Source organism: Chelonia mydas, chromosome 5 (assembly GCF_015237465.2).
Source record: "Chelonia mydas isolate rCheMyd1 chromosome 5, rCheMyd1.pri.v2, whole genome shotgun sequence".
Classification (NCBI taxonomy): domain Eukaryota; kingdom Metazoa; phylum Chordata; order Testudines; family Cheloniidae; genus Chelonia; species Chelonia mydas.
In genome coordinates, this window is record NC_051245.2 from 116,434,959 (window position 1) to 116,462,735 (window position 27,777).

Sequence of the window (27,777 nt, forward strand, 5' to 3'; positions counted from 1 at the left end):
AGGTTTTTCGCCTTCCTCTGTAGCATGGGGCACGGGTCACTTGCTGGAGGATTCTCTGCTCCTTGAAGTCTTTAAACCATGATTTGAGGACTTCAATAGCTCAGACATAGGTGAGAGGTTTTTCACAGGAGTAGGTGGGTGAAATTCTGTGGCCTTCATTGTGCAGGAGGTCGGACTAGATCATAATGGGCCCTTCTGACCTTAATATCAATGAATCTAACTGACTTTTGTACTTCAGCAAGAAGAGCTTCTGCAGCTGTTTAGTAAGGTCTTCCTGATAATGAAGTAATGAAACAAAGTAAGCTGTCATGGGATAAGAGGGAAGTTCCTTTCATGGATTGGTAACTGTTTAAAAGACAGGAAACAAAGGGTAGGAATAAATGGTCAGTTTTCAGAATGGAGAGAGGTAAATAGTGGTGTCCCCCAAGGGTCTATACTGGGACCAGTCCTATTCAACATATTCATAAATGATCTGGAAAAAGGAGTAAACAGTGAGGTGGCAAAATCTGCAGATGATACAAAACTTCTTAAGATAGTTAAGTCCCAGGCAGACTATGCAGAACTACAAAAGGATGTCTCAAAACTGGGTGGCAGGGCAACAAAATGGCTGATGAAATTCAGTGTTGATAAATGCAAAGTAATGCACACTGGAAAATATAATCCCAACTATACATATAAAATGATGGGGTCTGAATTAGCCGTTACCACTCAAGAAAGAGATCTTGGAGTCATTGTGGACAGTTCTCTGAAGACATCCACTGAATGTGCAGTGGCAGTCAAAAAAGCAAACAGAACGTTGGGAATCATTAAGAAAGGGACAGATAAGACAGAAAATATCATATTGCCTCTATGTAAATCCATGGAACGCCACATCTTGAATACTGCGTGCAGATGTGATCGCCCCATCTCAAAAAAGTTATATTGGAATTGGAAAAGGTTCAGAAAAGGGCAACAAAAATGATTAGGGGTATGGAACGGCTTCCATATGAGGAGAGATTAATAAGGCTGGGACTTTTCAGCTTGGAAAAGAGATGCTTAAGGGGGGATATAATAGAGGTCTATAAAATCATAGAATATCAGGGTTGGAAGGGACCTCAGGAGGTCATCTAGTCCAACCCCCTGCTCAAAGCAGGACCAATCCCCAACTAAGTCATGACTGGTGTGGAGAAAGTAAATAAGGAAGCATTATTTTACTCCTTCTCATAACACAAGAACTAGCGGTCACCAAATGAAATCAGTAGGCAGTAAGTTTAAAACAAACAAAAGGAAGTATTTTTTCACACAGTGCACTGTCAACCTGCGGAACTCCTTGCCAGAGGATGTTTTGAAGGCCAAGCCTATAACAGCGTTCAAAAAGAACTAGATAAATTCCTGGAGGATAAGTCCATCAATGGCTATTATCCAGGAGGGGCAGGAATGGTGACCCTAGCTTCTGTTTGCCAGAAGCTGGGAATGGACAATAGGGGTTGGATCACTTGATGATTACCTCTTCTGTTCATTCCCTCTGGGGCACCTGACATTGGCCGCTGTCAGAAAACAGGATACTGAGCTAGATGGACCTTTGGTCTGACCCAGTATGGTCGTTCTTATGTATATTTTTCCCACTTACCCTGCTGCTGCTGTTAAAAGCAGTCATTTTAAAATTAGAATGATGTGTAACTGGCTAATTCCAATAGATTAAATGGTTGTCACTGTTCCACGGTGCTTTGCTTAATGTAATCCTGTAGATGGTATTGCTGTCTCTCTTGCCCCAGGACTCTGTTAGAAAGTGAGATGTTCAGTCTCAGTAGGTATTTCTGGCTGGAGTACAAGTGGCTTAATTGAATGTTAATAGCAAAACAAGAAAATGTGTATTAGCTGTACTTTCCTGCCTTCATGGGGGTATTGAGGCATAATTCACTAATTCTTTGAATGTGCTTTGAGATTCTCTTACGGAAAGCACGGTAGAACAGCAAAGTAGTCTCAGGCTGTGTACAATGTATTATAGACAATAGTCAGCTGGATGAGCAATTTTTTGATTTGTAATGAAGAGAAGGTGTGAAGTTTATTTGTTTCAGTACTCTAGATGATGGCACAGAAGCACACAATCGCATATTGTTGTAATAAGCTTTTCCATCAGGCATTGAAGAAAGCACTAAGAGAGAGAACATTTGCAAAAGTGCCGAAGTCCTATTTTTAAAAGTCACTTAGGCTTCCAAGTCACTTAAATACTTCTAGAAAATGTAATGTTAGTTTCTGTTTTTCAGACAGTAAATGAATCCTGGAATGCCTTAGATACTCCATCAGATAAACTATATACTTGGAATCCCAAATCTACATACATTAAATCACCCCCTTTCTTTGAGAACCTGGTAGGTACATTTTTTTTTTCTCTCCTTTCCAAAGGATTTTCTGTTCACTTCCAGGGCAGTTACACTATATTCAGGGCCAAACTCTCCTATTAAAATGGTGTATAGTTGGAGTAATCCACTGATGTGATAACCTATTCCAGACCTCCACCTGTGTAACTGGGCCAAATTCTGCTCTGAGTCCCTCAGGGTGATCTTTTCACACTCAAAAATAGCTTAGATCCAAAGGGGGAAAAAACACTCCAACACAACTAATGAATATTCGGAGGGTGAGGATTTGTTTGAAGAATGGGTGGATTTTTTTTTGACTAGTTAGTTTAGCTGCCTTTTAGTGTACCTCCCACCCTTTTCAACCAACTCAACAAATTCTGGGTCACTTTCATTCTAATTTTATAAATATATATATATTTGTTGCATTTGTTTGCTTGGTAGACTTTGGAGCTTCAGCCCCCTAAATCCATAGTTGATGCCTACGTGCTCTTAAATTTGGGAGATTCTGTAACAACTGACCACATATCTCCAGCTGGGAATATAGCAAGGAACAGCCCTGCTGCTCGTTATTTAACCAGCAGAAGGTAAGTCAAGTTAAATGCTTTATATTTTCCTTCTCATACACATCCTTTTTGCTCCTTCCCCCTCTCGCTCTGTGGTTCAGTGATTGTACTGTGCAAGTCAGAGGGTTGAAATTCACGTGCCTTCCCACCCTGCTGTTTTCACTTCCTTGCACCTGTCAGAGCTGCTCCTTCTACTGTCCAGAGCAGCTGCCTTCCTAGGACCACATGGCAAGCGAACACCTCTCACCTCACGTCTTCCCTTGACTCCTTTTGCTTCATGCTACAGTATGAGCTGGGTCAGCCAGGGCAGAGATAATAGGGAGCCATTTCCCTTCCAGATAATCCAGCCAAATCTTGGTTCCATTGAAGTAAACAGCAAAACTTTCATAGATTTCAGTGGCACCAAGCTTTGACCCTAAACACCTTTCCTCTAGAATATAGGACTCCTTCACTGGTCAAACCAGAACTTCCTGAGCTACAGAAACTCTTGAGTTCAGATGTTCTTCTGGGGTCAGTGCAGCTGCTGGCACAGGCTTGAGAAGATTGCGCTCTTGCTTTACTGTTCTATGGGAGGTCTGGGGTTTTGTCTACCAGGCTTTGGGCTAATGTTGGAATCTTCTCTCAGGCCTGACTCCCTGTTCTGTTTCATGCACGGTGTTGTGTGTCTAATCCCTCGTCCGTCTCTCTGAGTGGCACAAATTTTGTTTCTGAAAATATTTTTTTTTAAATCATTGCTTTTGTAACAAAAGCCTTTCAACAGGTTTTTAAATGCAATGTGCTAATGTACCAGAGGTTACTGAATGCAAATTACTCTTGCTTCATGGGTGCAAGTCCCACTGATGTCAATGGGGTTGAAAGTCTAAAGTCCCATACACAAGTTGCAAAACAAATGTAGCATGTTAAAGTAACACTTTGGATGGATCCCAGTACAAACAGCCCTGCTCTATGCTTTGTCTGTCTGTTACTGGCTCAGTTAGGAGACCTGTGTGTGTTTGTTTGGGGGTCATATATAAGTCTTATGCTCTCTGTATAAATTAATATTGCCATGTACACCCACTCTTAGTATTACCTTTTCCCCTCTGTATCTGTTAGCCTGCCCCAAAGAGCTCAAATTCTACTGATTCGAACAATGCCTTGCACAATGGGGCTCTGGCTGGGGCCCATAGGTGCTCTAGCAACAGAGGTAAGCGGTGGTGGAGATTAAGTAGCAGCTAATCAGAAGAGATTGTTATTGGTTCTTGTGGCTAAACGCAGCCTGGTTCCTATTATCATAGCACCACTCGTGTATGTTGCTTGGGGTAACAATTCTTTGGCAGCCTCTCTGGCTAGGTCTAGGTTACATGCATGTGCTACAGTGGATTGGTAACAAAGATGTTGAAATAGAAATAATAAACTGGCAGCTGGTCCCATACTACGCTGCTGGGAACCATGTGAGTGCTAAGAGAGAACTTTCAAACCATCAAAAGATAGCTGGATCTAGCTTCAGAGATGCCTCTTCACATCTGTTAATTCATGCAGCCACTTCAGTTTAAAAATAAACACCAGTGTCTCTCTTTCCTAATAGCTTGACTCCTAGAGAGTTCAACTCTTATGGCTCCCGCAGAGGTAATGATGCTGTCATGGTCAGAGGAACATTTGCAAACATTCGCTTGTCAAACAAATTCATCAATAAGCAGGCACCCCAGACCATCCACTTCCCTTCTGGAGAAACAGTGAGTACACTGCTTGGTCCACACTAGGGCTGCCTACCTTGGGGCACCTAACTAGTTTGCCTGCAATAGTTACTTTTGGGTTTATTTCCTAGTTTTTTGGGTCAGATCCTCATCTAGAGTAGAGAATAGTGGGAGTGTCAGCTGATGTAGGGCCAATGACTTCAGGGGAACTCTGCTGACTTACTGAGAATCTGTCTCTTTAAACTATGAGATCTCTCTCTAGGGAATACATCTTTATCATTCTGTATATTCTGTGTGTAGCAATATCTATGCCATAGAACCCTCAGTGTTACAAACACTTTAGGAATAGAAGTTCATAATTCTGAACAAAAGATTGACTTAATACAGCTTTGAAACTTTACTATGCAGAAGGAAAATGCTGCTTTTAGCCATCCTACTTTAAGTGAAACAAGCACACAACCTGTTCTCAGCTTGTCAAATCTTTAAAATTTCCCTTTACTGTTTTATGTTTAACACTGTACTGTATTTAGTTTTTTTTAATCTCTGCTGCTGCCTGATTGCATACTTCTGCTTCCAAATGAGATGTGCAGTTCACAGGTCAGTTCATAATTCTGAGGCTCTACAGATCTATATGTAACCTCTCTCTATATATTTATATAGCGAGCTAGATGTATATTTCTAGAGGTCTCTCTCTAGAGAGACAGAAATCTAACAGCATGGGTGTGTAGACATGCAGTCTTTGCCAGCTCCCATCCCAACATAAAAAGACATCCTCCACTATTCTTGGCTATTTGCAGCTCTGCCAATAGCACCCGTGCTCTTCTGGGCACCTGTGAAGAGAGAATACATAGTGTAATACCGGCAGGGCTGTAACTGGCTAATACTATAGGAAGAGAGATCAGTGTTGGGACTGGGCACTATGGGTATCTCTACACTGCGCAGTTGTCACCAAAACTTTTTTGTCTTTCGCGGGTACTTAAAAAGCCCCCCCAGCAAAAGACAAAAGTTTTGCCGACGCAAGCAGCAGCATCGGCAGGAGCACTCTCCTGCTGACAGAGCTTATGCCGCTCATGGGGCTGGAAGTATTTTGTCAGCAAAAGTGCGTGTACGCTTGCTGACGGTTAGTGACGAGGCTGTGTCGAGACAGCCTTGTTGCTAAAAGCGCCATAGTGTAGACAAGCCCTATGTATTAACTGACCTGATGGAGCTATTTTACATGATGTCCTAGTACTCCAGCCGTAGCCCCTCACATTCTGAGCAAAGCACACTTGCCTGGGGTTGTAGGCTAGCTCTATGCTGAACGGTGGGTGGTATTTCGCACATGTTTGGCCTTCTTAGAGCACCCTTCGGGTAGACTTGGAAGCAGCAGTGCTCTTTAGTGCGTGCACAGCTATGTCCCTACGAGGCGTCTAATGGATCTGGTGTTCCTTCCAGCTGGATGTGTATGATGCTGCGGAGAGGTACAAGCAGGCAGGCCATCCCCTGATTGTGCTGACCGGCAAGGAGTATGGCTCAGGAAGCTCCAGGGACTGGGCAGCAAAGGGCCCTTTTCTACTGGTGAGTGACTCTGTAATAAATGCAAGTGGAGAAGTTAGAACCACTCTTCGTTATTCACTTTTCCTAGATGCTTGCGAGCGTCCTGTGCCCAAACTCCCCCTCGAAGGTGAAGAGTGTAAATTCAGAAGGAATATTCCAAGGTGTGTCTGTGTCTCTCTCACTCCAAGTAGAATGCTATCATCAATCACTGAGACCAAATGAGAGGAGAGTTCAGATTATTGTCTATGCTGGTTAAGAAGGGGCTCCTACTGGGAAAACTGATTTGACTTTGAGAACAAAGCAAAGCACTACATGCACAGCGGAGCCTTTGCGATACCCAGCAGTTTTGTAGCCCACAACAAGAGCTCTACCCTATAGCAACCAGTTATCCCTCCTAAGGAAATTCATACCTACCCAGTAAACAGGAAAGTTTCACACACAAACAGGACTCCCTATTGCAGAAACAACAGCATACAACTGAGAGGACCAACACCACTCTACAAATAACCACCCACCAAAAGCAAGAGATTGCTACAGGCTGTTGGCAAATCATTCCCCCAAGTTTAACTATGGTAGGTTTGTGCATGACACTCCAACCAAGAAGGGGTGGAACTTGTAACCATTACTTACTTACCTGGACTTAGAGCTCTGGGGGGCAATGACTCTCTTTGTTCTGGGGTTGTACGATACCAAACACGGACAGGATGCAGTCGGTGAGAGGGGCTCCTATGTGCTGTTAAACTACCCCATGGAGTCTTGTCCTTAGCTTCAATGGGGATTTGGTTTGTTTTCTACACTTTCATTCAAACCAAACCTTAGAAAAAGTGCAAGTTTCTGTTGAACCTGGGAGTTGTTTAAGGGATTGCTGTACTACATGTGATCAATGGTGTGACTATTTAAAAACATACAAACAGTGCAGCACTTAGACAGCACAATATAAACCGACATCTATCCACAGAACAGAGGTCACGTGGCCCAGAGCACAAGCTTACTCAGGCTGCCTGTGTGTGTGCTGTGAGTCTTTATTTCCCAGGCCCCAATATACAATACCTTTAAAGGAGCACTTTCTGAAAAATCCAGGCTGAGCACGCCCTCTGAAAATGAGGCCCCTTTGGGGTGCTTGGAACACAATCACTTTTGCAAATCTCTGCCTATAACTCTGTTTGGTAATAAGGAGAATTCTCCCAACCTCCTCTATAGAGAGACGACAGTAAACACAGCTGAATGTTTGCATTTCCCAGGGAATCAAAGCCATCCTTGCTGAGAGCTATGAGCGCATCCACCGCAGTAACCTGGTAGGAATGGGAGTGATTCCCCTGCAGTATCTGCCCGGAGAGGATGCTGAGAGTCTAGGTCTCACAGGACGGGAACGTTACACAATTGTCATTCCTGAAGAACTTGCACCAAGGATGAATGTCCAGATCAAGGTAATCAGAATTGTGGGTTGGATTTTCAGAAGCACCTTTGAGTGAGCAAGTCCCTCAAACTCACTCTCTCACCTTCCAGTATTCTTGGTCCAGCTGCTGCTATGGTGCAAAGCTTGTTGTGTGAGTGACACCTTCATACAGAAACACTGTGGCATACAATGAAATCCATAAAGTGTACTTCATGCAACTACACAATACTGATGCAGTCCACTGAATCTTATCTTTGACTTCCTCCACCCATATAAATTGCACACTTTGCATAACAGTCAGTGCCATGTAATGACATACAGCTAAACTGTAAGCATTAAATACACTAGGTCCAAACAAATGATGAGCACATTTTTAGATGAGATTTCCAACATTTGAGGGCTTTACCACTTTTGCTATAGTGTAGAGTTCAAAGTAGTCCAATATAAAAGTCTAAAGTACCCAGCTGTGGGTAGGAGACTGCTTAATTAAAAAATATATATATATATACACACACACACCCCCCACAAGGGAAGAACTACAGATCCCAGTGCATCACTTCATGCATTTGAAACTAAAATATAGTATCTCAATCCACAAGATGTGCACACCTCAGGGAAATGCTGAGCTTGTACAGTTTTTAGTATAAAGTGATTAACCTTTTTATAACTGATTTTTTTTCCTGGTTCCCTATCCTCTGTGCCAACACCACAGAAAATGAGGCTGCAGAAACGTTAGTAGAATTAATATTTTTGCCACATTACTGAAGCCAAGAATTTAGAAACATTAAATAGTTGTATTTAGTTATTAAAAACAAAGTTAACCACTTTAAGGGATACAAACTTTAATGCTCCACGACATAAGTAAACCATTACTAGATTCTGGAGATAAGTTACTGGGGTTTTGTATCTGGATCTGACTCTGGCACTTCTGCACATTACTGGTTGCTTAATGTTTGTTATTGCTAAAGCATGGCTTCCAGCTGTATGTGAGAAATAATCCTCCTTTCACTAGCAGATCCTGTTGCACTTGGCACACTGGCAGAACTTAGACAGCAGGATGTACTCTGTTAATGTTCTCTCTCTCTAATCCCCACAGCTGGATACAGGGAAAACCTTCCAAGCCATCATGAGGTTTGACACTGATGTGGAGCTCACTTATTTCCGCAATGGTGGCATCCTGAACTACATGATCCGTAAAATGGCGTCCTAATTAAAGCAACAGCAAGCAACTGTCCAGTTAGAAGCCTGCCTTTGATGGCCACACGAGAATGCCCAATAAGCACAGAACTTAGAAGTCTAAACCATGAAATCAGTTGTCTCCTTGTGGACTGTATTACCCAGGGCCTTGTTTACAAAAAGGTAGAATGTGGTCAGTTTCCTGACACAATCATTTATTTTTTGTATGATGGCTAGATTGACTATTCTAGTATGGGGTGATGCAGAAAGTGGATCTGTAACCACTGCCAAAGCCTGTTCTGTAACAATTGGTGATTTGTACATGGTGCATTTTGTTTGATGGCACCTGTCAGTCACATACAGTCCTATGCTCATTTCAATTTCCCAGAAACTGACAGGGTACACTGGGATTTTTTTTAGCCCCCTTCCCTGGATTCTAGATTGAGGTTGGCTCCTTCCCCTTCTTCCTATTTAAACAGCATTTGATCAGAATCCCTCCTTGAGTGGCTAATGCTGAAATTAGTAAATTGCTTAGCTTACTCTTAACTACAAAATGTGAATTATCTTCCTTTAAGAACATCTTCTCTAAGCACTAGGTTTTGTTGGGACAGTGGACCTTTTGGGCAACAAATTTCTAAGATTAAAATCTATTTTCGAAAATTTCACTATAGCATTGGACTTTCTTTGCATACGGACTTAACTTTAGCAAGAGGATGATAGTATGTTTGAGAAGTACAGTTTGATAATGTGGTCCTTCAGGGATACACATCCAACCTACAAAAAATTACAGGTAAGATGCAACTACTGCAACAATAATAATGTTTGTGGCTCTTTGAAGACTCCACATTTGGTTTTAAATAAGTGTCTGCTGCATACACACTGGTGGTAGGGGCTTCCAAAACATGGAACATACTAGGTGCTACCATTTAACTACAGGGGGGTGGGGGGGAGGACATTTTCAAAGCTGTAATGAGGGACTTGTGACCACCTGCATCAAGCCTAGAACATCCTTGGGCTTGTCTTCACAGTGGGGGTAACATGCACTAGTTTATCTGCATCAACCCTGGTACAAATTGTACTACATTAAAGCACACTAACTTTGCAGTAACAAAGATTGTCAGAAGGATAAGAAACACACTGGCTTTATGAATGGGAATTTTCTGAACTCCTAAAGCAGGAAAGTAATGGTGTAACAATGGAAATAGTCAAATGCTCAAGTTCAATCTTCTAACACTTCAATTTTGCTGCAGGAAGCAACCAGTTTGTAGAAAGACTACTTAATTATGGATTACTAATCACACTTCCATTAAAGTTTTATTTAAATGCATCCATTTTCATGAGGAATTAACAGAGCAATACTGATAAGTGGCTACTTAAACTTATTGTGCTACTTATTAGTTAGCAGTGCACAATTGTTAAACAGCTGCCACTCACCACTATGGAGAAAGTTTTCCACCTAAAAGTAAATTGCTTGCATTGAAAACAAAGGAACTGTTTAAACTTGTCTGTTTGGCTGTATCCTAACAGTGGATTTCATTTGTCTAATGGGAGGGATGAAGCGAACCTCTTGCAGGTATAATGGGAGCTCTTGGTTTGACTTTAAATCAGTTCTGGCTAGACCTGCCTCCCACTAGGAGATTAAGTGGCCTAACATTTCTGAACAGGATTTTTTTAAATCTAAAAGCGTATGTTTAGTTGAAAGCCAAAAATTATCCAGTCCTCCTCACAGCACACTAAATTAGGGACCAAGAGAAGTTCTAAATCCAGAAAGTTGAATGTTTTAAATCTGACTTCAGTTCCTTACTGTGAAGGAACCAACCTGCCTTTTATTTTGCCTGTAAACAACTCTACATCCTAGCATAAATGACATCTGGAGGTGAATTGAATTTAAGATTTAATGAGTTCAGGCTACATGGTCTGCATAAAGTGCAACATGAACAAATAGCAACAAAACAGATACATCAATGCAAATCATGCAACTTCAACTGTTCACTTATAGAATTGCACCTAACTATCTAGATGTTTTAGCTAATAAGTTTGATTAGGCATTCAATTTGGTTTTTTCCCCCCACACAAACTATTTTGCAGAGGTGAAGACTTAACTAAGCATACAGTCAGAATACAAATTAGGAAGTGTTCTTACTAGTCTGTTGGAGGTGACAAACAATGAAGAGGGAGTGTACATAAAAGAATGCCAGACTATTGAGATAAAATGGGCAAAAAGTCTATCAGCCATGGCATGAAATACAATAGTTCTTAGAGCATTATTAGTCTACATCCATCCACTTAGAACTGAGTACAAAATAGCGTAACCTTCATAATAGAATTACGAATGAAAGACTGCAGAGCCCCCTTTAAGCAAGTGCTGCCATTTGCCCATTCTGCATGTATTTAGGAATGTGCATTTGTGTATGAAATAGCTCACACAGTAGGGTGGTGATGAACCAGTTGTTACTCACTCTGTACTGGACATTTCATTAATGTCAAATTCCCTCATCGCAAAATCCACATCCCTCCATTTCCGGAAAACTGAGAGTTTCCCAGTTGTGACATCCTTCACCACAAAGCTTTCAATTTTGATCACTGGGAGGTCATCGAATGTCTTGTACCTCACTGTGATTCCCCAGTCATGCTGGCACTTGGAGTCCCGGCAGTACATTTTACATTTCTTCTCAAAGTTGTCATAGCAGCTTGGTTTTTTGTGAGGCTTTGTTAGAAAACGTTCCTTAAACAGGGCACCTAAGACTGTGTGGTGAGACTCCTAAAAATGACAGTAAAAGTATTAGATGTAGCTTAATACCAGAAATTTACCATAATTCCTAAATTTCCATTTGTTGGCCTTCATACATGAGTGCCTTTCATTAGAGAATCCCATAGCATTTTACCCTCATAGCCTACTTGGCAGAGTTGGGTCAAGTATTCTAATTCTGACCCAGGAGCTAGTAGGATGGGCACTTTTGAAAAGGGCCAACTAATTTTGGGTGCCTGAATTGGGACCTTTTCATGGCTTGAGTACCTGTAGCTCCCACCGATCTTACACTACTGCCAAGGGAATTCTGCCTCTGTCATGTGGTTTAAACCATAAGCCGCAAGGCCTTATTCTTCTATAAGAAATAGCTTGAGTTGCACTAGCAATTATGAAAAAGGAAATTCACTTACAAAAAAAGTAATAGAGATGATCTGTCACTCATTCCCCTTCTCACACGAAATTGTAAAACCAAATGTAATTTGCAAGGATTGGTGAAGTCTCTGCTGAGTCGGTGAAAATTTATCGAGTCTTTTATAAATCTCCTATTACCACCTCCCCTTGTGTGGTATAACAGTGCATGCCACTTCACAGCTGTCCTTACAAGTGTAAATGATTTTAAGAGGACTGTGTTCCATAGTCCCTAAGGTCGGTTACTGTCTCACTGGGGAGCTGGATGGAAACTCCAGAGAGGTCAATTCAGTTGTAGGGAGTTTGTTTAAAACAGGGAGCAGGAGGTCACCTAGCTGTGCTCTGCCAGAGTCTCCACTGCTTGGAAACCACCTGTTTGCAGCACATGAAATACCCCAGGCATGGGAAACCCCAGCATCAATGCTTAGATTTCCTGGCTCAAGGAAAAGGCTCTCCGATTGCAGAGCTGCGCAGCTGACTTTCCCACCATCAGTGGGTGGGAGCAGAGCATGACTAAGACCCTTGGGTCACCCTAGACAGCCCAATGAGAACATGTGAATAATGCACATCAGCAGTTCTAAAAAAAGCAAAACATTGCACCACCTAAGAAATGAGAAGGAAAAACAACCCTAAAAGGATAGTGCTGCTCCGTAAAGCAAGGATACGCCTTCCCCTGGAATGCTCGGCCCTGCTCCCTTCATCTCCAGAGATGCAGGGCAGCAAGAAAGGGTTCAGCTCTGGGTAATGAAAGTTGTTTGAAGGCTAGAGAGACTTCCATAGGAGGAGTGATTGAGAAGATCACAACTGTTTTAGTGAGATGAATATGAAAGCACCATGAGAGGGCTATATAAAATATTGGATGGCATAGAGAAAGTAAATAGCACACTCCTATACAGCCTCTGTTATGATATAAGAACAAGGGGGGCAGCTAATGAAACTGAAAGGTAATGCAGCTAACTGATTTCTCCCCCCACACCACACATAAACCAACCACTGGAAATTAACTCCGTGCTAACCTGCAGCAAAAAAGATTAAGAAGTAACCAACCTGTGGGTGGAAAGTGAACAGCCAGTTACATTAAGTATCCAGGTACCATGTATATTGTAGCTGTATAATATGAACATGTGTGGTTATAAAGATGGGTGGTTTGTTTAGGTATGGATATTTCCTGTTTGTATACATTTACCAACCAATGGATACATTATGTAGGATAAAAAAAAAATCTAAATCACTGTTTATGAGTGAAAGTTAAATGGTAACAGCCTGGGCTTAGGAAGAAATTTCTCCTACAGGCTGTTGTTCCATGATTGTACACTACACTGATTCTCACACCTTTCATTGAAATATTTGGTACTGTCCACAGGATGGATCACAGGTGTGATTTGTTACTAAAGTTCTTATGTCCCATTCTGCATCAAACTGGTCATTTTAAACTTCCACACCAAATGTAACACTGAAATTGGACTGGTAAGACTCAGCTGGTAAACTATTTGCACAGCATAACATTCACAGATTCCTAAGCTATACGCTTACCTCTATAACCCTGATGTCTTCTGTATTACAGGCATCTGCTTTGCACTTCCCACAGAGCAATTTTCTATTGCCCCCCAGGGGCTTTTGTGTTCTCCCTCTCTTTCTGGAATCTCGCATGGTCTTTTCCTTGTTTTGCAGGTCATTTATCTAAAAACCAAAGCATTAGAAACAAATGGATATTATGATCTTCAGAGAAACACTGAGGGCCAGATGCTCAGCTGATGTCGATCCATGTAGCTCCAGTGAAGTCAATGGAGCTATGCTGATTTACACCAGCTGTAGACCTGGTCCTGAAAATGGTGGTCTTGGTGGAATTCAAGCTCCTTTCTACTATTTCCTATTAAAATGTGACTCAGTCTCTCCCTCACTCCCCAAAGGGCACCACACCTATTTTCAGAATTGCCAACTCCAGTTATCCCCAGGCATAAGAATTGCGGTAGAAGTGGAAAATATATCTATGATGGGCAGCCTGACATCCAGTTCTTGAACAAAGTCCCTTTTTAGTAGAAATATGAAGCCAGCACCTGTCGGAGATGGTCAGATGGCTGAAGAGTGAAGAGCATCAGGGGAAGAAGGAAAAAACCCACACGCCACCACTCAGTTCTGAGCACGCTCAGGGCATATTAGTTATGTCAGAGCCTCAGGGTGCTCACTACAATGCAATACTCTCTCCTAGGCCCAGATCGTGGCCAATGTTAGATACCGACTGCTTTTCATCTCTGCAGTCACTGCAGTTAAACAGTGGTCAAAGTTAATTTTGGCATTGAAGTGGATAGAGCTTTGCTGATTGGGCCAGACTCTTTGCTGGAGTCAGACACACTACTGGGACAGTATGCACGAAGGAGAGCATCTCTCTGACCTCCTCCACACGGGAGACTTTTTCAGTTCTAAGATGTAGGAGATAAACCACGGGCTTTACAAATATGCTGGGAGTATGTGCGTGACAAATATTGTCTGGACTAGGCTGCCAGCAGCCTAAACACCATTCAAAGGGCCATCCTCCTACACTCCCCACCTGCTCACCAGTGGTCCTTTGAAATCTTCCAGAATCCACGGCTTCAGGGAGCTGTGAAATCAGTAGCCAAAGGCTACAAACAAGACATTGCTAGTATAGACCCAGAGCAAATCTGGAATGGTTCAGAACATGAATCAGAATACCCAGTGTGGACACAATGAACTACTTGGGCTTCAACTGGTTTCTGTCATCAACTCAGGGCATGGCTACACTTGCAGATGTAGAGCCCTGGGAGTTAAACCAGCCTTCAGAGACCACAGCAGGGAAGGCACTGCAGTGTGTTCACACTGTCAGATTCAAGTGCACTGGCATGGCCACATTAGCAACTCTTGCAATGCCAGAGAGCGCAGAGCATTGTGGTAGCTGTCCCAGCATTCAAGTGGCAGTAACATGCTTTTCAAAAGGGTGCGGGGAAGGGAGGAGTGTGACAGGGAGTGTGTTTTGTGTATGGATTTTTGGGGGGCTGAGAGCATGTCAGCATGCGATCTTGTAAGTTCAGACAGCAGCAGACCCCCCAGTCCTCACCTTGCTCTCTCTCACACACATACACACACCCACCCATCCACCCACCCACCTCCATTCCACACTAATGGTTGCTTTGTCCTGGAGCAGATAAGCAGCTGGCTGTCAGAAGCGGAGCTTTGCAAGGGGATATCTGCACTCCTACAGCGAGTTGCCACTTGATTTAAGAGGATTATGGGATGTTTCCGGAGACTTATCAGAGCGCAGTAATGCAACACCTCGTTCGCACTGACATCAGGGCATTTCAGCCGGGGCACAGCAAACGTTCCACCTCCACGAGAAGCGTATTACCAGGAACACTCCAGCTGCAGCATCCAGGCACTCCGCATGCCTTGCCAGTGTGGACAGCTCGGGAGTTAGGGCACCTGGGGCTGCTTTAATGCGCTCTAACTTGCAAGTGTAGCCAAGCCCTCAGAAATTTCTTCAATGCTAATGAGCCTACCCACAGCCTCATGCAGATATGATAATTTACTGTACTGAACTGCAAAACAAGTGTTCATATATTGCTATGCAAATAGGTCGCTATAACACCCATTTGACCACCAATGCTCCACAGCTACCATTGGGGTGAAACAGCACACAGCAACACAATGGATTAGCACACACAGGGGGAAATTTATCCCTCCCACTGGCTCCCAGTTCACAGGTTCAGCAAAGGCCTCGAGTGGTGCACAGGCCTCGTGCTTTGACTGTGCACAGGGTGAATTCCACCCCGAGTGAATACTCGGTGCAGCTGAGAGAGCCCTGTGACGGTGGCCAGTTTAGGGTCTGTCTCTGATCTGGAACATGCAGAATGGCAGCGAGTGGACTCACCTTCCTTGCGAACTTTTCCTCATCCCACTCCTGCAGCTGCTCAATGGCTTTGTTCATCATCTCCTCCTTATAGATATTGTTTCTCTCATTCTCAGCCACTTCGCTTTTGCTTGTCACAAGGATGCACTTGCTGTCTTTTGCCCTTCCACGACCTGGGAGGTGACAGGAAGCCCTTTTATAACTGTCTATAGAGACCAGAGCAAAACAGTGCCACAAAGCCTGGGTCTCAATGCAGGCATGGAGACATTGGAAACATCATGCTTCTGCATGGTTCCTCATGTGTCCCTTACCCACTCCCAAGCTGCAGCAACTACATATGCTTAGAAAAGCCTCCCAATTAAAATTCACTGGGCTCAGACCCTCTTAATCCGAGCAAGCATCCAAAGACACACACATTCTATGAAGTTTTGAAGTTACAAAGACCCCACCCTATGTTGTATGTGTTCTCTATCTGTACTGTGTTACACATTGGCACATGAGGCCTTCAGGGGTGATTAGCTCAGATATTTTGTGGCCAGCACCACTGTATATTGTCTCAGTGGTTTCTTTTAGAAAAATCCATATGGCTAGTTGAAGAACAAGACTGAGATGAACATCCATTAGTTATCTGTCCCGTTGTTGGATTACCACCAAAATGAAAACTCATAGTTGACGGTAGGAAATACCATTAGGGGAAGGATGGTCTCTTCACTATGTATTTTTTCAATGCCTAGCATAATGCAGCCCTGATCTCAACTGGAGTCTGGCTCTACCATGATACAAACTAATAATAATAATAATTCATAGGATTCCCATGTTATCCTATGCTTTTAAAAAGGAGGTTTTGTTAGAACCAACCATTACTCACATTTAGTTTGAGTTCCAAAAATGATTTTAAGTAGAGTTAATCTGCCCAACTTTTTTCAGGTATTTACAACTGCACTTGTAGCAAGAGAGATCTTTTTCCTTCACCACTTTAAGTCTAATTTTGAGGTAATTTAATACAAAAATAAGTAACAATAAAACCATGACATTGAGTGTGATTATAAATCCCAAAAGCCAGGGGCTCACTCAATGAAAGGTCAATTTCAAATGAGTAAAATAACCATTTCACACCAATATTGAATTTCATAGCCTGACTACATGCTCAGCTCACAGAATTAAATATTGCAGAGGAATTTTTAGAAGGGCTAGGTAATTTTATGACCTTTTTCCCTTTGTAGGTGAAAGTGTAACCCCCATTTAGAGTAGGGCCCTCTATCCCCCTCCAGTGGCTGGGCTACATAGTGGTTTATGAGTAGACACTTGTTTTTAAATGCAGGAGTCCCAGGTTCAGGCCACACTTCCCATAATCCACCTGAGGGCACTGTGTTACACAAGTTTAAGGACAGATTGCGCCCATATGCAAACAACTGTGTAGAAGGGCCAAGCAACTATGCGAGACACCGTTAATGGAGTTTCTTCTGAATTCTCCACGGGGGCGTTTTGCAGAATTTCAACTGCACTTGCAGTTAAATTCTTCTTCTGTGCATATTTCTATTTACTTGCTTGCACAAATGCATGCTTAAGAGATGTTCCTTGAAAGTGTAGCACCATTGTGTGATGTGTATAATCTACTCACACACACGAATCTAATCAATGGCTCTTCCGTCCTATGACAAATAGATAAAGACTTGTCCTGACCCTTCATTCATCTGAAAGCACTCAGAGGCAGAGACAATAAGAGTAAGATACACACACGAAGCCTAAAGTAAACAGAACAGCCAGTCAGAGGGGCTGACTGGGGTGTTTTCTAGACCTATACCATGGTCACATGATAATAGTTTCTTAAGCTCCAGTGATCCATACCTCGGACTTGGATCATTTTGGTGACATTGCCAGAGTATTCATAGAGGAGAACCAGGTTGCACTGAGCAATATCAATCCCTTCATCAGCAACAGCTGTAGTTATTAGTATCTTACTGTCGCTGTTGGTTTTGAACGAGTCCAGTACGCCCTTTTGATTTGAGAGTGTCATACCTACAATATAAAGTCAGAATACAATGCACAGTCAGATGCTGAAAAGTTCCTAAATCAAATAATACACATCTTATCCGTGCAGTCAGTACCGAAAGTCAGTCTGTTTGCTCTGCAGACTGAAAGAAATGCCTCAAATCAGGATACACAGCTGACTGAGGACTAGAAAGCTGCACAATATCTAACAAAGAGGGACTCATGTAAGGTGTCACACTGAATCACTTTGGCAAGCAACATTTTACACTTCCAAGTGTTTGAAGTTGTCCTTTTAAAAAATGGTTTGTTTTAATGAGAGCCTGTTCCCTGGCTATTTAAAAAAACTAAGATATTTGCAAAATAAGTCAGATTTACTCTGTTTGGTGCAGTCAAGTTTTTAAAACGTATGTACCTCCGAACACAGGGAAACTGAGTGAGCCACAAATGAGGCAGGGAACACCCACTGCGTTGCTCTGAGTAGAGAGGACGAGAGATTTTTTAAAATTATCTAGCAGCACTGCATAGCAGAGCATGGTTGCTAATGCACCTAGCGTTTTAACCAGAGGTTCTAGCAGGAAAAGCAGGAGTCTGTCTAGATGTGGTAAGATCTCCTGTATATTTCATATCCCTCCCTAATATTGATGAAGGAATTGTAGTAGTGGTTCGGGCATTTGCTTGTTGGCTTGTCCTGGAACATGGAGATTGACTACAGAGATGATGCAATAATTTAAGTGGTCTGGGAACACATGACATAACTTACTTCCTCAGTGCAAACTCCCATACCTGTTTGCTGGTTTCTTTTGCTACGCCCCATCAACGTATCTGGTTTTAGGTAGCTGAGTGTAGGATTTTCATAAATCCATTTCTTCAAAGCCTGTAAAGTAAAACACCCATTAGTAATCCTTTCCAAACTCTTGGTCACAGAAAAGGATGCAAGGAGCCCTGGCATATGCAATAAGCGCAGCCCAGGCAGGCTGCTAAGCATGCTACCCTATATTTATTTTCTAGTTGCCCCTTTTTAGTAGTGTTGCAGAGAGAAGGTCTTACAGACACTAGAGCTCTTGTGGTAACAAAGAGAAGGGTGCGGGTCTCTGGCTTTAGGCGGTATTCTTCATTCAGGATGAAGGTGAGCTCCTCCAGTTTGGGATTCTCATTCAGTTCATCTTCTGAGGCCTCTTTCAGTTCCTGTTGTTTAGCTGGAAGAAAACGTTGACCTCCTCAGATTGCAGTTGGCATCATCCATTCCAGCAAATAGCATTCTGACCCACATCTAGCAGCCAAATGTCAAGTGACTTTCCCTGGACTAACTTCTTTAAAAATTCTCAACTGGTTTCTTAAAAAACAAAGAAACAAAAGTTTTATATGGAGATATTTTTGAATCATTTGCATTTTAAAGCAGAAACCACAGCAGCATACCCCCTGAGCAGGCACCTAAATCAGAAAATTGCTTTTTTTTAAAAAAAAAAAAAAAAAAAAAAAAAAAGCTATGTTAAAGACAAATATTGATTCTGCTGGCTCTTGATTGACTTGAGGGCTTAGCGAGCGGCCAGCCAGGCTGTGACTCTACAGTGCCCTAGCTAGCCATGTAGACAAGCCCCAGAGTCATGATTCTTCAATTGGCTCTGTACAGGCAGACCCTGCATCCATGTGAATCCCCAATGGGAATTAGTCTGCACAATCAGTTGCAGGATCAGAGCCTAATTTAGTACACTTGATTTCTTAATCAGCTGTTCTCCAAATTCAGGGCTATACTGTGGCATTAAACCACAGCTCATGAAGGGGGTTAGCACTGCAGCCCCCGAGAGGCACTGCTGTAATACTTGCAGGAGTGCTGGGGTAGCATGAGCCCAAGTAGCACAGAGCACAGCATGTGCCCCTTCCTCAGCTGTGTCCTACCCTTGCTCCTCCCTCTGAAGTTGCTAGCACTCCTGATCCCCCCTTACCCCCCGGCTCCCACTTGTGTGTAACACACAGGAGAGAGAGTCTTTATCTGATAGCGACTGACCCACATAAGAGAATAAGAGTCTACAACAGCTGACAGCTAAGGTTATTACTTCTTTAGCTCACGGGGTAGAAGCTCATGGTTTTAGCACTGAAGGTCCCAAGTTCAGTCCCCACTGATGAGCCAGGACATTTGTACACTGGGAGCACAGGGAAAGTCTCAATGACTTTCCATTAACTTTAAAGGTCTTTTCCTGGGCTGGACAACAGATGGGTACCCAAAGCTGGTTTCATGCAAACAACTGGCTTGGAAGGTCTGGACCCCAACTGTTACAGCCTCTAAACATGGATACAAGTAAAAGCAGCAAGTTGGACCACCTTAAATAATTCCTCCCCCCCCAGCTTGGTACTTGCACCTTTCAGAGAGGCTGCATGAAGTACCTTCAAAGTTCACTGTTAACTGTCGATCTATCTCATCAAACCCTCCACTTCTAATGTCATTGAAAAATTCAGTCAAGTAGGCTAACGCATCCTGAGTCCGTGCATCTTCGTTGATGATGAGGGCGTCATTGTATTTCTGTTTAGAGAGAATATATGTTTAACACACTCATTTTTCAGGCCAAATGCTTATCAGTAAGGGGGAGAGAAAAAACAAAACAAAGAAAACCCACCAGTGAATTTTACTAAGGGTACATCTACACTACCCGCCAGATCGGCAGGCAGCGATTGATCCAGCAGGGATAGATTTATTGCATCTAGTCTAGGCGCGATAAATCGACCCCCAAGCGCTCTCCTGTCGACTCCTGTACTCCAGCACTGCAAGAGGCACAGGTGGAGTTGACGGGGGAGCGGCAGCAGTCGACTCACCGCAGTGAAGACACCAGGGTAAGTCGATCTAAGGTACGTCGACTTCAGCTACGTTATTCACATACCTGAAGTTGCGTAACTTGGATCGATTCCCCCCACCCCAGTGTAGACCAGGGCTAAGTTACTTCTACAGTAGCACACGAAAAAACAGTGACTGCAAGCAGTATCCTCTGAACAGTTCAGTTTTTAGCAAACATCCAGGCCACAGCTCAGATGTGAGGCGCTAAAAATGTGTTTGCTCCTTTCAAACAAGTATAAGTTTACACTCTCCGCTAAAATAGACTGAGAAAAATCCACTAATTTATTTTCCAATTTGAATTGCTGAAGCCTGATTCCAATCTCAAACTGATTACTCAAACCTCTGTTTGAATGTAAGCCAGATAGGAACTGGGGCCCTGATATAGTCACAAATACTGGCCCTGATCATACAGGGTTTACACGCGTTTCAGGGTTGAGTTCAGTGTAGTTATTGAGCTGCTTAAAGTCCAGCAGGGACATAAGCCTTTGTGAGACAAATGCCACTGTTAGTAATCACCCTGTAATTTATATTCTTACGCCTTGAGGGAGGTTTATTTTCAAAATGTTTGAAGTTCTATCCCCCAATGTTCAATTTCTGCAGTATTCTAAAGCCCTTAAACTATTTGATCATTCCACATTACATTTCTTAGAATGTATTCCACCCATTCGACCCATAGATCTTAATATAACTTTGCAAACTGTTTTGTATGAAAGACAATATACAAAATAAAAGTAAAATTTTATAAGGAAGATGACAATTCCCAGTTCCCAGGTGCAACAGGCAATTAGCCACAGGCTGCAGGTTTCCCCAGCGTGCTCCAGTCCTTCACACGTTACCCTGGAGCAAAGAATTCAATCAAGACCTTGAATCAGATCCATAGCTGGTGTAAATTGATATAGCTCTTTGGCTTTAGTGGAGCTATTCCAATTTACACTGCTGAGGATCTGGCTCAAGGTCTTTTGCATGCCTTCTGCAGGAAAGCCCGTGGAGCTCTGCCAATCTGTACTGCTGAGAATCTGGCCCATTGCATCATCCCATAATTACTACAAAGATAAGAGCACCCAGAAATCTGGGAACGGTGTAGGGTCCTATTCTACTTCTAATTGGAGGCACCTGCACTGCTGTGAACAGGACTGATCTCTCTCTACATGCAACAGGAGAGGGCACTCACTTACCCGTAAGTGTTCAGTGTAAATAAAAAGAGCTCTACAAATCTTGCTCTCTTCCTTCTTATCCGGCAGTTGCAACATTCTGCACTTCTTCTGAGTGTCAACGATCCACTGTTCATAGCATTGCGTTCCGAAACGTTTACTCTTAATGTGGGACAATGTATCTGGTGCAGAAACAGGCATCAACACATCTTATTTAGCAGCTAACTAAAGCAGCCCAAACAAGATACAGGGCACTCTACATAAATATTTAAAAGAACATAGAGGTTACATAGTCAAGCACTCAAAAGTTAGGAAATGCCAGAATTTAAACCTTTGCAACATTAGTTCAGCCCCTTTGTGTATGCGCATTATGTCACAGGCTTTAATTACATCACCACATCCTATTTTCTCCATAGGACCCTTGCCTCATTCAGTGCACAGGATGGATAGTGTTCACTGATGGAGGAGCTAGTCAGTATTTAATGTTATCCTCAATGCTCAATGTGTGGTCTGAGTCATAAGGTGGATTTTCCAACCCCCTGAGCAATGCAGTTATACCGATAGAAGTTGCTAAATTAGTCAGAGCCTTAATTTCCTCCTGGGTTTTTCTATTGAGCTCATCAGTATAGTATCCAAGTGCTTTGCAAACACTTAGTTTAACTTCACAACTCTCCTGTGAGGTGTGGGGACGGTATCCCCATTTTACACGTGGGGAACTGAGTCAGAGATTAAGGACACACATAGCCACATCTTTTGGTTACTCAATTCAAGGCTATGTCTACACTGGTGCTTTCATCTTTAAAACTTGCGTTGCTCAGGGGTTCAACCCCTGGACGACGAAAGTGTTAACCATGAAAAGCACTGGTGTGGACAGTGCTTCCTTGGCGCGGGAGCGAGGTCCTGCTGAACAAGCTGCCACCCTTGCTGGGAGTGGCTTTGGCACTGGGAGAGCTCTCTCCCGGCAATAAAGAGCAGCTACACCTTACAATGGCATGGCTGCAGCGACACAGCCACACACCCCCTCTGTAAGGTGCGCAGTGTAGACATGGCCCAAGACTCCTAGGACCTGATTTTTCAGAATACTTCGCATTTTGTAGCACTGTCTATTCAGAACAGAGCTCTCCCTGACGTCATTTGCAGCGGTGAGCACTCAGCACTTCTGTAAATCAAACCCTGATGACTCAAGCCGGGCACCCAGGAACACACAATTCAAGGCCACGTGTGAAAAGTTTAATTTAAGTTATTTGCCCAGCATCAAACAGGAACTCTGGCAGAGGCAGGCACAGAATCCAATTCTCTAGCGTGGCATTCAACTCTCTCAGCTATGAATCCACCCTCTAGTCCTGCCATCCCCTGCCGCATTCACCACACACCTTCCAAATTCTGCAACAAATGAGTCTGGGGTCCTACAGACAGCAGCCTCCGTCGCTACCCCACCCTGGCTCATTCTCTGACAGTCTCTCTGTGTCGTGGTTCCCCCTCTGTAAAATTTATCTTCACAAGGGTCATCACGATACCCTGAAGATTATGCGGTGCTCGTATGTGACGGTAAGTGGGGGACAGAAACATTTAAGATAGGTAATTAGGAAGAGAAGTCCAAGGTAACAGTAGGGAGAAGCAGCACATGAGGTAAAATGTAGGAAGGACAGTGCCATATGACACCTCAAAGGACAAAGAGGCTGAACTTAATTCACACAGGAAGCCAGTGACCGAACTCAAGGAGCAGAAGAGACCATGTGTATGTCAGAGTAGCTGGAGAGGAGGATAAGTTTCAGCTGCAGTTTGAGAGAGGCTGGAGAGGTTGGGGGGAGGGGAGAAGCACAGAGATAGGAAAAGAAGATGCTGCAATAGTCAAGATGAAATATGCCTAAGGCCTCATTATGTGATCCTTTAGCATAGTCTCGTTTTATGTGAAACATCTGGAGAAACACCGTATACCAGGACATTTTCTGTAGGAAAAACAAAAAAACCACCCCACTGCATTTTAAAGGCAGCTCTGGTATTTTTACTTCAAATTATTTGACAGACTAAGCAATCTGGTTTCACGGCATGTCAAATGATTGGTGACATTACAAATTAAGACAACTTGAAGGATAAGCAAAAAGCTTGTTTTCCATGTGTAACCTATTTCATCTAAGAGATAGTAGAAAAGAGAAAATGGAAGGAAAAAAAATCTAAAATAAAAAAGGGGAAAGGAAGCTTTGAAGGAATGAATGCTGCTGCAATAAGTAAGAGGAGTTCATTATTGATATAGTCTAAGAATGAATCCCCAGTTCTCTCCCACTGCTCTGCATTCTGTGTAATCTTACCTATTGGGTAAACCTTGCTTGCCAGGGCCTCAGTCTCAGACATCAGGACGGAGATAATGTCCATAAAGTGGTTTTGGGGGCGCTTCCCGACTAGTCTGAAAACTAGAGTCACGAGAAGGAACCATGAAGTGATTAGCAATAGATCACAAACCAAAGCTGATTAACTAAAACATTTCCAGGCCCTCGATCAAACATGAGAAACTGTTACGTGGAGCCTGGACCGAAGAACACTGGGCATGGCCGTTCTTTGCTAACATCTGTTCTGGTTGTGTCTTTGATCCTTGGAAGGGCCAAGTCTGACCTAGATATGCCTTTATTGTCAGAGTTATACGTGCACAGAAAGAGAATCCCTAGGTCTACACAGGCAAAATTCTATGGGCAAGATCAGTGCAGAAAGAATGGACTTTCGTCATTTCAGGTTTACTATTCATAATGTACTATTATGTTACTTGACCGATACTACACTGCAAATACTACCTGCAAAAAGCAAACCTAGGAAATGATGGGGGAAAACAGAGCCCGTCAGCTCTAGGAAATTCCCATCTAACATCCAGCTAACGTGTTTCAGTCCATTCCTCTTCCTTCATTTCCTTTCATGCAACTCTCAGTAAAGGCTTGGTTACCACACAGTCACACAGCAGCATTTCCTAGGGGCTCGACTAGGAGCTTCTTGGGAGCACAGTGCAGTCACACGGCCCTACAGGGAGCATTGGGAGACATTTGGTCTCAGGAAAGCACACCACTTCCTAAAAGGCTTGGCCATGCAGAGGCAAAGCACCCATGGCATACAGATCACTCCCTGGCATGCAGCTGGTCACATCCATGGGTCAGGTCTATGAGGGACACGGATCCACAGTCCAGCCACGTTTGGGGAGTAAGACTTCTCTGCCCTAGCACTCGGAGGAGCACACGGACTGCCATTCTATCTAGCCCTCCCTCAGGCCATGTACACTGGGGACAGCTCCTTTTGTGCTCTCCCTCTGCCCGCTCTTAGCGACCACCCAGGAGGCAGGCAGGATTGTGTCTTAGAATTTAACAGTCATGCTTCCGTACAAATGAGCCATCCCAGGCAATATTGGTTAACACTTTTTTTTTGGTTTGTTTGTTTTTTTAAAGTGTGGGCTTAGTTACATTGAAGTTAACAGGACTCAAGCACACGCTGCTTAATTTGGAGCATTTGATTGAAGTGCTGTCCTGAATGGGGATGCAGTTAAGTTTGTTCTCAGACACTAGACTAACCCAGGACCTTAGCAGTGATACACTCCTACTGAAACATTTACATTTTTTGGGCCTGTATACAATCTCCTCCAGTTCCTGTGTGTTCTCTCTGATGGTAGATAGGACTTGTATGTCGAGGCAGGCGCAGAGGGTACAGATGTATTCTTTCGTCTCCTCAAGGGTCTTGGCACTGCCCACGCCGACAGAGGCTGTTAAGCCAACAATCTGAGCACATTCACATACAAAATTAGTTACATGCATGTCATTAAAAAGAAGCAGCCAGTAACATGACAGTCCCCTGACTGATCTTCCTCGTTAGTAAAGAGAAGGCAGAGGTGGGAGAAATCAAGAACACTGGCATTGATATTCTGAATAAAAAGCTAGCAAGATCCACTACATTCTGTTCTCCTCCATCCCCAGCATTCTTCTCAAGATCCAGAGGTTCTTGCCAGTCTTGAACTAGTGCTAGGAGAAACTTCAATTCTGGCTCATTCATAGTCAATTTTGCTTCTAAAGACAACACAGAGCCTAATGTACTTTTAGAGGCTATAAAATATTAAGTCACAATTGAATCATTGTGGCCCATATCCTGTGCTTCTGTCCTGGAGGAGGAAATCAAGGATTATATTTTGTAATATGGGCTTTCCTCCCATGAGCCCTTCATCAGAATACAGTCTGGAGTTAAAAACATTAGGTCTCATCTTGCTAACTAAAAGGAGACAGCCGTTGGGAAAGTGGCTGAGCCAGAAGCCTCCGAATGAAACACAGGGTTAACATTTGAAGCAAGGTGGGGTTTGTAGGAAAAATGGATAAAGATCAAAAGCATAGCTAACATAACCTCAGCTGGCAGTCCTGGTTCAACTGTATCATGTTTTTCAAATGCTCCCACCCCTACGTTGGGCCTTACCTGAGGCAGCTGTTTCGCAGCGGAGTCAAATTTAAGGTTCAAGTAGCTGGTCATTAACACATTATAGGGGTGATTCCCAATGGTGTTGTGGCACTCATCAAATATAATCAAAGTGAAAATGGCAAGGGAAGAAACGGTTCCGTCTTTGAGGCTATTCACAAGGATCTGAGGTGTCAAGACAATGATATCATTCCCTTCAATAATGCTTGCTGAAGAGACATCCCCAGCCGTTTCCCCAGAAATCCCTGCAACTTTGTACCTGGGAGAGAAAAGACATGTGTTGTGACATTAATACAGAGTATGGTGACAAGTATCAGGGGGTAGCTGTGTTAGTCTGTATCCACAAAAACAAGGAGTCCGGTGGCACCTTAAAGACTAACAGATTTATTTGAGCATAAGATTTCGTGGGTAAAAGCCCCACTTCTTCAGATGCATGGAGTGAAAATTACAGATGCAGACAAATATATGACACATGAAGAGAAGGGAATTACCTCAAAGTGGAGAACCAGTGCTGACAGGGCCAATTCGATTACGGTAGATGTAGTCCACTCCCAATAATAGATGAGGAGGTGTCAATTCAAGAGGCAAAGCTGCTTTTGTAATGAGCCAGCCACTCCCAGTCCCTATTCAAGCCCAAATTAATGGTGTTAAATTTGCAAATGAATTTTAGTTCTGCTGTTTCTCTTTGAAGTCTGTTTCTGAAGTTTTTTTGTTCAAGTATAGCTACTTTCAACTCTGTTATCGGTAACTCCCTTCTCGTGTCAGTATATTTATGTCTGCAACTGTAATTTTCACTCCATGCATCTGAAGTGGGGTTTTTACCCACGAAAGCTTATGCTCAAATAAATCTTAGTCTTTAAGGTGCCACTGGACTCCTTGTTGTTAATACAAAGTATGTTCACATTCATACACCTATAGAGCAGGAAAAGCCAGAAGATAGGGCAAGATCTCCTAGGGGATCAAGCAAGGTAGTGATATTTGATAAGACAGATGCACTCAGGCCCAAAATCTTCAATTGTGAGTGCCTTAAGTTAGATACCCAGGGTCTGAAAGCCCATTAAGGTCAATTAGAGTCTATTGATTCCTATGGGCTTTGGGTCAGGCCTCTAAATAGGTGACCACATTTTCAGAGGTCCTGAGCACCTGCAACTCCCCCAACTGAAACATGTTTGGTTTAGGACAGTGGATTTTTTAATCAGCATCATCCATTCAACCACCATTCTTTGCTCATGAAGTGGACTGTATTCAGAAAACCTATCCCAACCTCTATGTATCTGAAAGCCAAAGATCTAGGCTATAAGAAAAGAAAGAGAAAACACTTCCTGAACTTAGCACTGAGAAGCTTACCTGCTGATGCATGTCAATTAGCTCCTTTAAACCTAAATGAAAGTTATACGTCCATACAAGGGCTCTATACTGATGCACTTAAGTAGCTGCTTTTCAGAGGCAGGCTTCAATTACACCTCAAAGTCAGTTTGGTCACTTTTTGATTGGATGTATTTTCATCTTCTGAGTTTGGGCCACACTTTTTACCAGAACTGTATTGAGAGACACAGTCCTGAAATGGTGTAACAAAAAATTTAGGATCTTGAGGATGTAGAGGAACCTATGGTTTCTATGGTTTGGAACTCTGAAGTGAAGAAACCTGAAGACTACATGTGTGGACTTGTA

The 27,777-nt window shown here is 43.0% G+C and overlaps 2 protein-coding genes across 13 annotated transcripts in view; one reads left to right on the plus strand and one right to left on the minus strand.

Annotated features, from left to right (window-relative positions):
* Nucleotides 1-9,348, plus strand: part of ACO1 (aconitase 1) — a 46,571-nt gene extending 37,223 nt beyond the window's left edge. For all 8 annotated transcript variants that reach the window (XM_043547770.1, XM_043547773.1, XM_043547772.1 and 5 more), the window contains 6 exons: nucleotides 2,247-2,351; nucleotides 2,781-2,923; nucleotides 4,467-4,614; nucleotides 6,010-6,132; nucleotides 7,353-7,538; nucleotides 8,604-9,348. In XM_043547770.1, coding sequence (XP_043403705.1) covers nucleotides 2,247-2,351; nucleotides 2,781-2,923; nucleotides 4,467-4,614; nucleotides 6,010-6,132; nucleotides 7,353-7,538; nucleotides 8,604-8,717 — 819 coding nt within the window. In that variant the 3' untranslated portion in view covers nucleotides 8,718-9,348. The remainder of the gene's footprint in view (nucleotides 1-2,246; nucleotides 2,352-2,780; nucleotides 2,924-4,466; nucleotides 4,615-6,009; nucleotides 6,133-7,352; nucleotides 7,539-8,603) is intronic.
* Nucleotides 9,349-10,564: 1,216 nt separating this feature from the next.
* DDX58 (DExD/H-box helicase 58) overlaps nucleotides 10,565-27,777 on the minus strand; it is a 35,256-nt gene continuing 18,043 nt past the window's right edge. For 3 of the 5 annotated variants that reach the window (XM_043547765.1, XM_043547764.1, XM_043547762.1), the window contains 11 exons: nucleotides 26,107-26,365; nucleotides 25,256-25,424; nucleotides 23,982-24,083; nucleotides 21,697-21,854; nucleotides 20,077-20,212; nucleotides 18,742-18,890; nucleotides 18,478-18,568; nucleotides 17,551-17,721; nucleotides 15,724-15,875; nucleotides 13,374-13,520; nucleotides 10,565-11,444 (listed from right to left, as the gene is read on the minus strand). In XM_043547765.1, coding sequence (XP_043403700.1) covers nucleotides 11,139-11,444; nucleotides 13,374-13,520; nucleotides 15,724-15,875; nucleotides 17,551-17,721; nucleotides 18,478-18,568; nucleotides 18,742-18,890; nucleotides 20,077-20,212; nucleotides 21,697-21,854; nucleotides 23,982-24,083; nucleotides 25,256-25,424; nucleotides 26,107-26,365 — 1,840 coding nt within the window. In that variant the 3' untranslated portion in view covers nucleotides 10,565-11,138. The remainder of the gene's footprint in view (nucleotides 11,445-13,373; nucleotides 13,521-15,723; nucleotides 15,876-17,550; nucleotides 17,722-18,477; nucleotides 18,569-18,741; nucleotides 18,891-20,076; nucleotides 20,213-21,696; nucleotides 21,855-23,981; nucleotides 24,084-25,255; nucleotides 25,425-26,106; nucleotides 26,366-27,777) is intronic. The other 2 variants (XM_043547766.1, XM_037902103.2) reach the window with 1 other exon arrangement.